Below are 7,833 nucleotides of genomic sequence, written 5' to 3'. Positions count from 1 at the left end.
AAAGGCCCTGACCCCGACCTCTGTCCCAGGGTCCTCCCCCTGCCCTTGCCCCGCTACCGGCCCCGTTCCTGCCCCTCCCCTACTCCAAGCCCCGGACTCACGTTTAAAACCTTCCGCTCCGACATCTTGCCGCCGCTCCGCTCCCTGCCCGGACCTGCGGTACTTCCGGGATCCCGCTCTCGCCCCCTCCTCCCCGCCGCATTGGCTTGGAAAAGGGCGTGGCCTGAAATTCTGGTTTCCTATTGGTTCACGCTGCTGCCCATCACCACCACCCCCGCCTCCCGCGTGCTTCAGGTCAAGCGGTCCGCCCGCACGCCACAGGCTGGCGGAGGAAGGTTCCGACTGCACTTGGTTCCCAGGCTGGGGGGTGCCAGGCTCTCGGGCGAGGAGGGGCCCGGGGCTGCCTCCCCGGGCGTGTAGCAGCCTGCCACGGCCCTCCGTGCGCGCAGCACTGCGGGACCAGCCTCCACTGATCGTGCCTTTCCTCATGCCTTGTTCTAACCCAGAGGTGGGCAGTTATTTCAGGCCGCGGGGCCGCTTACTGAGTTTTGGCAAGCCATCGAGGGCCGCATGACAGGCAGCACAGGGCAGATAAATATTAATTCTCTAAATTTTTTGTCCACATCTTTTCTGTAGTGGGGGGCCCAAAACTGGCCACAGGACTCCAGATGTGGTCAGTGCAGAATAGAAGGGAAGAATCACTTCCCTCAATCTTATCCATTTCTTGGGAAAGCCAATGACAAATGAAAGACAGTAGCTAGCAAATTGGTACTATATCCTAAATGTTGAAAGAAACATAAGACCAACCACAGCGCCATATAAATGCAATATATTTCTCAGATAATTTTCCTTATTTGTTTCTCTGCAGTACATACTCTGTATTAAAGAGCTAGAATATTGGAATAATTCTAGACCTGGTGCTTTGTAGTTTTCCTGGCTAAAAAGTGCATGTTTCAGAGCAGGATTATTTGAATATTACAGTTATTCTAATCATGTTGTGCCTTGATTACAAAATGCTTTACCTATAGGAAATCAGGTTGTGAGCTAGCTCTATATTGCTGTGCTGGTAAGGCAGTGAGCAACATGTAAATAGGTCACCCAGATCAGCTGATGGTCATCATTAATCCAGTGCAAACACAAATAATACTTGCATGGGTCACAGGCACTAGTCCCTGGTCTATTAGAGTCAGGAGCTCAGTGCCCTGTTTGGGTATTGTCTTGGTAGGTTCTGAATCAGGGGTGGGGTGGTGGGGCTGGCACTGAGGGCAGGGACAAGGGCATCTGATCTAGGGTAGGGCAGGGAGAGAACTGGACAGAGGAGGAGCAGGCACAGGGGCTGGGAAGAGGGTCAGGGGAACTAAGCTCCAGAGGGGATGCAGCATCAGTGAAGGGCTGTGTGCTATGGCAGGGAGGGAGTGGTGTCTCCCATGGCCAACGTGCCTGCATTTCAGCCCATTCTGAAGGAGGCTGTCCGTGGCACCTGCCCAAATAGCAGGAACCTTCCACTGAACCAGACAGTGTGGGCAAAACTCTCTTGGCCACTATGTGGGGCAAGCACAGGGCATGTAAGTCAGTTGGGTCTTAAATCTGGGGTGGAGAAAGAGTGATGGGAACAGAAGAGGGGAGTTTTACAGCACCAGAGACCTCATCCCAGCCTGTCTTTGCACGTGGACTTGCTCTTGGGTGAGTGGCTGGACCCAGGGGCCTGAATGCAAAGGCAAAAGCAAGTTGAATGAACCCCAGAGGCTTCCTGGTGGCCCCAGCACTGCCCCCTCCTCAGCGCCGTTTCCAGGGGGTCCCCGAGGCTTGTGGGCTCCAGGCACTGTACTCCCCGTAGTCTGTGAGGTCCTTGGCTGCCACTTGCACGTGGTAGATTGCCCCTGGGCGCAGGCCAGTCAGGATGAAGGATGTCTGCTCATATGGCCCAATCTGAGGGAAGGGAAGGGGTTAGGCTCCAACCAGCTGCCCCACAGATGCTGCCAGGCCACAGGGCAGGGGAGGGTTGGTGGGGACAGGCAGGGCTGGGAGCCAGGAGATGGAGCTCACTCTGACAAGCCTCACCCTGTTATCCAGGGAAAATCACTTCCCCAAGAGCCAGTCTCAGTGGGGAGCTGCTCTGGAGGGATACCACCCTCAGCCTCCAGCTTGCTGGCCTGGAGGAGGGCTGGGGCCCTGCAGTGGGTTAGGGCCCAATGCACGTGATGGGAGGAGGGAGAGGGGTCTCCATGGGGGCCATAGGCTGCAGGGCACAGATCCTGTCCCTCCAGGTGCTCTTGTAGGAATCTCCATAGGTAGATTGGGGTCACCTGCTACCATAGGGAGCCCAGTACTGGGCAGTGAAGCCACGTACCCTCCACAAGCGCACCCCTAAGACCTTCCACTGCAGCCAGGGCATGGCTGGCACTCACCGTGCGGGGGCTGCCAGCCCCCTGCCTGGTATAGCGAATCAGGTACTTGAGGGGGAAGTATTCAGGGAGTGGCCATGACCCTGGTGGCTTCCACTCCAGCAGCAGCTTCTTGCTCTCACTGGGGATGGCAGAGACTTGCAGGTCCTCAGGGGGATCCGGCCGAACTAGCACAGCACACAGAGACCCTGATACCCACAGCACAGGCCAGGTGGGCAGCGCCAGATTTTCGGCACCCCTCCTGGCAGTGCCAGCTGAGCAACTGGTGCTCTGTGGGGCTCATGGCCTGGGCCCACCACCCACAGACTCTCAGCTCCCCCCAGCCAGGCAGTGCTCGCTAGGACACGACGCTCTTAGCTGCTGGATTCTCTTGCCCTGCTCTGGTGCCCCGTGCTTGGCTGTTGTACCTGCCTCCCCATCCCCTTCCCCAGGGCCACCAAGCTCAGGGGCACTGCTGGTAGGTAGTGGAAACTGAACCCAGGAGTCCTGGCTGTGCCACATTTCACCAGTAGCTCTGGGACTAGAACCAGGGGTCCTGGCCCCTGTCTCCACTGGACTGCTCTGCTCTGCTCCCCCATCCCTTGCCGAGGGTCACACAGCAAATCAATGGCGGTAGTGGGAATAGACCCAGGAGCCCTGATTCCTCATCCCCTGCCCCTGCTCTAACCACTAGCCTACTCACCCTGTTCTAAGAAGTACCCCCCGACACCATCTTCCCACCCTGCCTGCAATAGTATGCCTCAAGCACTCTTACTGATATGCTCCACGATGAAGGGGAAGAGGCTGGTGGCAGTACCCAGGGGGTTCACGGCCGTGATGTTCAGTATGTAGGGGGTGATGGAGAAGAGCTGGATGTCACTGATGGTGCAGCTGTTGGCCCCGGCTTCAGGCTGGACACACTCAGTCTCTCCCCGCTTGGCCCACATGCCATGCCTGGGGGATGGGAGAGGCATAGGTCACTGCCTGGCAGTGGCTGGCTCAGGGCGGGGTGGGGGCACTACCACAAGTGTCATGAATTCACAGATCTCAGTGCGCCGGTGCTCTCCTCAGGCTTTGTGCTAACATGGCTCTTTGGGATGAGCCTGGAGTCTGGACTTGGAGATGGGGGACATCCTCCTAGTCTAGGCCTGGGGTGTGGGGGGCCTGAATATCCCCGGGGGCTGATTTCAGGGTGTCCCCCACTATCCCCAGCAGAGTCCCAGCCTTGGGAGTGAGAGACCTCTCACCTGTACGTGGCAATGAACTCCATGTCCAGGTGCACATCAGCTGCCAGGCTCCAGGTGCAGTTGACTGTCTGGGGATAGCTAATGGCCCAGCACTCGATGGCAAGCTTCCCGGGGGGCACTGCAGGGGGGGTAAGGCCTGGGCATCACCCCAGCTGGCAGAGGAGCTCGCCGTGCCCCTGGGGAGCTAAGCCCTGCTGCAGCCCATCACCCCCACCCCTGCAGGCAGCAACCTGGCTCTGGCTGGACTGCACCAGGTGGATGAACCTGCCCAGCCCCTGAGCGGTCTCTTAGCTCAGCCTGTGAGATCCAGAGGGCCTGGGTTCAATGCCAGCAGCAAGCCCAGGGGTCCTGCACAGCGAGGGCAGGGGAAGAGATAGACCCCCCCCCACAAATGGGAGGGAACCCCAGGTCTCACTCACAGCCCAGGCGCAGCCGGATCCTCTGCAGGGCCTTGCCGCTGTCAGGGTGGTGGCAGCTGTAGTCGCCCTCCTGCGCCAGGCTGGCATTGGGCAGCACCAGCCCATCCTCGGTGGCCACCAGCACATCTAGGGCTGTGGCCATGCTTGTGCCGTTCACTCGCCACTCCACGCCTGCGGCCCCAACAGGCACTGCACAGCGCAGCAGCACATCGGAGCCCAGCATGCTGTACTGCAGGGGCCAGGGGTCTGGGGTGGAGACGGGGCTGTCACTGCCACCTGAATTGGATTGTGGCTTCCGGGCTCCATGGGGAGCCTCCCCACCCACCCTCACTGGCTAATTGCTCTTCTTGGACCACAATGCTTGAGATGTGAACTGGAATGGGAAATTGTGGAACAAGAAGATGCCCCTGGACTGGATCGGGTGGTCTAATCCAAAACTACGGGTTCTTATCCCATTACCTTCCATAAGCTTTGGGTCCCTGGAGGGGTTCATGGCTTTGTGTTTCCCTCTCTCCCTGGCATCTCCCGGCAGCACCCTTCTTTTTTCCCCCTTTCCCCACCCTTTGGATTCTGGTCACAGCTTTCCCTTGGGCAGCTCTGCTCCCTGCAGCCCCTTTGCAGGTCTGGCCCCCCGCTCAGGGAAGCTCATGCTGCCCAGCTCTGATGCAACCGGTCTAGAAAGCTGCAAACCTGCTCTGCCTTTTGCCTCAGTGCAGCAGCCAACCCTCCTTAACTACACCATGCCTGCTAGGTCCCAGCTGGCACTGCTGCCTCTGCCTTTCTCCATCAGGTCAAAGGCCTTGGAGGCTTTGCGCACCTCACCCTAGTGTCTTGCCCCCAGAGGCAGCAGAAGCAGCACTCAGGACTCCTGGGTTCCTTGGCCCTCCTAACCGAGAGCTGGCCACGTTCCTGACAGCCCAGCTCTGCCCTCAGCCTTCTCCTGCTGCTGCCCCAGCCCCCATGTCACAGGCTGCTATCTGCTGGTTAGGACCAAGCCATAAAGGCTTCCAGCCTACAGGAGCCCCCATCCCCTGCACCCAGATCCTGGTGGAGACAGGCTCCAGGGCTCAATGGGGCACTTGTGTGCTAGGCCCTTCTGCCAGACAGGTCCTGGGGACATGTGTCCATGCCACCCCTCCTACCTTCCTCTGTGGCGCTATCAGCAATGCAGGAGACCGGACAGGCCAGCAGGACCAGGATGACCTGCACCATCCACCTCATCCTTGATGTCCCAAATGGAGCCTGAAGAAAGAGCAGTTGGGGGCAGTAGCTTGGCCCCAGCAATGTCAGAGGGGCTGGAAAGGCCAGCTCTTGGGAGAAGGGTCCTTCTCAGGGGACAACGGGTCACGCTGCCAGCACTGCTGCCCCGGCATGTGCCAGGTGCCCAGAGGAAGCTGCTAGCGCCAGCCCCAAGCTGCCTCCCTGAGCCATGTCGAGCTGGCTGGGGGGTTGGGGCTGGCTGGGGTTAGTGTCCCCCAAGGATTCCCAGTGACTCCCAGTGGAGGAGACATGGAGCTGGGCCAGGCCAACACAGGCAGTGACACCCAGTGCCGCCCCAGGAGCTTCCAAGGGCACTACCTGCCCCAGCCCCCCCTGGCATGAGCCAGAGGAGGATCTAACCCCGTCCCTGGCTGAGGCCCCGGCTCTGTCTGCACCAGCATTCAGCTGGGGCATCCCCTGGGGGGTTAACAGGGGTGATGCTGGGAATAGGGAAACAGCAGTGTCATGAGTTCAGGGGAGTTTCCCAGGCTGGGGAAGGGAAGGGGAGTGTGTGTGTGGGGGGGGGTTGGAGGGGACACTGCCCTGCCTGGCAGCTGCAGCCCAGACCTGGGGCTTTCTCCAAAGTGCCACCAGGATCATGTGCCCATGGGGCAGGTGCCAGCCCACGGGACGGGGCAGGTGGGGCTGTCTCCCCGGGAATTCAGTGGGACAGGTTGAAACCAGGCCTGGAGGGGTGCAGGGGGAGTGTGGTGCAATGGAAAGAACAGGGCACAGACCAACCAGGTTTGGGGGCCTTCCTCTGCCACTGCTTTGCTGGGTGGCCCTGGGCAAGACCCCCATCCCCATGCCTCAGTTTTCCCATCAGGGTAATGGGGAACCTCCTTCAAGGGCTTTGCGGTCTGTGCTGCAGGGGGCTAAGCATGGATGAATGGGGGGAGAGCAGCACCAGGGCAGCAGGGCTATGGGTCTGTGGCCAGTCCAGCCCTGTGAGCTGCTCACGCTTACCTGGGCTCCATCCATGACACAGGAGGGGATCATCATCCTTATACAGGCAGCAGGCTGAAGCCTGGGGGCCCCTGAGGAGACCCACCCGAGGGAGTCTGGGACTTGAATCCAGGTCTCTGACACAGCAGCCTCCTCACAGTCCTACCCCAGCCCTAAGCCCTAGTGTAGACAGGCCTCCCCTGCTGTCCCTGCCTGACACAGTGGCTCCCCCCAGCCTGGCACAAGGGTCCCCAAGCGGTAGGCGTGAAAGGGAGCACCCGCAGGCGATGCCATGCTCCCCACAAGCAGCACCCCCAAACCCAGCTGCTGCCCTGGGGGTTGTAGGAAGGTAGAAGCGGGGACTTACGGGGCTCACGGAGCTGGGTGTCCAGACGGAGGAGCCGTCAGTGCCTCTGCTCGGGAAGCACAATCCTGCTGACCTTGGGGCTGCTGCCGCGCACTTCCTCGCACGCCAGCGCAGGAAATTCACCCGCTGGGAGGTTCCCGTGTTGGGGGATGGCTCCAGCACCTCAGCCTGTGGGCACGGGGGGCTGGGATGGTGCAGGGTGGGATTGCAGAGCCCAGCAGGCCCGTCAGGTGGGCTCAGTGAGTCTGAGGCTCCCCTGGGCTGGGGAGGGGGGGCATCCACTGGGGCTGAAGTAGGCTGGAGCCCTGGTTGAACAGGTGGGGGCTGACCCTGATCCTGCCCAGCGGCTGGGGTCACTGTGAGAGCCTGAAGCCAATGGGGGCTTTTCTAGCCTTCCCCATTACTCACAGCTTCAGAAACCTCCCGCCTGGGGCTCAGAGAGAAACTCCTTCCCATGTGACCCCCCCAGCCCTGGGAGAACCCAGGAGCACCAGCAACCCCCTCCTGCCCTGTGAATCTCTCCCAGGCGACCATGTCAGGGCAGGCCAGAGACGCCCCAGCTTCCCCGGCTACCTGCAGCCCCAGCCCTTGCCCAGCAGCTGGCCAAGGGGAAAGGACATTCACCTCTGGGCACAGGGCAGTGAGCACAAGGGGACAGAGGTCTCCAAGGCTCCCCATCAGCCACGAGTGCTGCAGCGTTGATGCAGCTGGGGCTGGGAAGCAGCAGTGGGGATGTGGCTGGGCCCAGGGCAGAGATCCCTGCAGAGCTGGGGTGCACAGCAGTGGGCTTCGGGGTGCAAGGTAGAGCGAGGGGGTGCAGCAAGAAGCAGGGCTGCCACAGCTGGGCAGGCCAGAGGCGTGCAGGCTGGGCAGTGTGGAGAAGCCTCCAGCTTGCCCCTCCTGCCCCCTCCCCACTGCACTACACCTAGGACCCTGGCACCCAGGATCTGCAGAGCCCCTCTGTGCTGCCCCCATCCCTCCACCCTCCTGGGTCTGGGCTCCCTCCCAGCTCTGCTGATGCCTCAGCTGCCCCTGCCCAGCCCACCCAGCCCCTTGTGATGTCCCACCCCTCTCCCCACAGCATACCCTGACCAGAGTCTCCAGCAAGAGGAAGTGGTGCAGGCTCCTAGCCTGGGGATTTTTAAAAGGAAGTTAGATGAGCACCTTGCCGGGGTCATCTGACCCCGGTGCTCTTTCCTGCCAAGGCAGGG

The 7,833-nt window shown here is 60.7% G+C and overlaps 2 protein-coding genes across 4 annotated transcripts in view; both read right to left on the bottom strand.

Annotated features, from left to right (window-relative positions):
• Nucleotides 1-125, bottom strand: part of CCDC94 (coiled-coil domain containing 94) — a 7,766-nt gene extending 7,641 nt beyond the window's left edge. The window contains exon 1 of the mRNA XM_019556953.1: nucleotides 102-125. Within this exon, the coding sequence (XP_019412498.1) occupies nucleotides 102-125 (24 nt within the window). The remainder of the gene's footprint in view (nucleotides 1-101) is intronic.
• A 688-nt stretch (nucleotides 126-813) lies between these two features.
• On the bottom strand, nucleotides 814-6,979 carry EBI3 (Epstein-Barr virus induced 3). Of its 3 annotated transcripts, XM_019556984.1 has the most exons (8): nucleotides 6,623-6,979; nucleotides 6,277-6,347; nucleotides 5,193-5,292; nucleotides 4,051-4,296; nucleotides 3,632-3,749; nucleotides 3,160-3,338; nucleotides 2,409-2,572; nucleotides 814-1,929 (listed from the first exon to the last, which is right to left on the bottom strand). In XM_019556984.1, exons 2-8 carry the CDS (start codon nucleotides 6,310-6,312, stop codon nucleotides 1,777-1,779), a joined length of 996 nt encoding a protein of 331 aa, XP_019412529.1. In that variant the 5' UTR covers nucleotides 6,313-6,347; nucleotides 6,623-6,979; the 3' UTR covers nucleotides 814-1,776. The 3 variants fall into 3 exon arrangements, with proteins under 3 accessions (XP_019412529.1, XP_019412531.1, XP_019412530.1); XM_019556986.1 differs by lacking the exon at nucleotides 6,277-6,347 and having other exon boundaries at nucleotides 5,193-5,320; nucleotides 6,623-6,977; XM_019556985.1 differs by lacking the exon at nucleotides 6,277-6,347 and having other exon boundaries at nucleotides 6,623-6,975.
• Between the last annotated feature and the right edge of the window lie 854 nt (nucleotides 6,980-7,833).

The sequence above is a fragment of the Crocodylus porosus genome, unplaced genomic scaffold (assembly GCF_001723895.1).
Source record: "Crocodylus porosus isolate Cpor-Errol unplaced genomic scaffold, CroPor_comp1, whole genome shotgun sequence".
Classification (NCBI taxonomy): domain Eukaryota; kingdom Metazoa; phylum Chordata; order Crocodylia; family Crocodylidae; genus Crocodylus; species Crocodylus porosus.
The sequence above is the reverse complement of the archived record's forward strand: the minus strand, read 5'-3'. Positions and strand labels throughout refer to the sequence as shown.

Bases quoted from the DNA above. Each gene is read 5' to 3' on its own strand.
- EBI3 (XM_019556984.1), bottom strand. From the start codon at position 6,312: ATGATGATCCCCTCCTGTGTCATGGATGGAGCCCAG. The intron at 3,750-4,050 runs GTGAGTGAGACC...CCCCCCCTGCAG, and splicing joins GATCCGGCTGCGCCTGGGCT to TGCCCCCCGGGAAGCTTGCC. The intron at 2,573-3,159 runs GTAAGAGTGCTT...GTGCTGTGCTAG, and splicing joins CTTCATCGTGGAGCATATCA to TTCGGCCGGATCCCCCTGAG.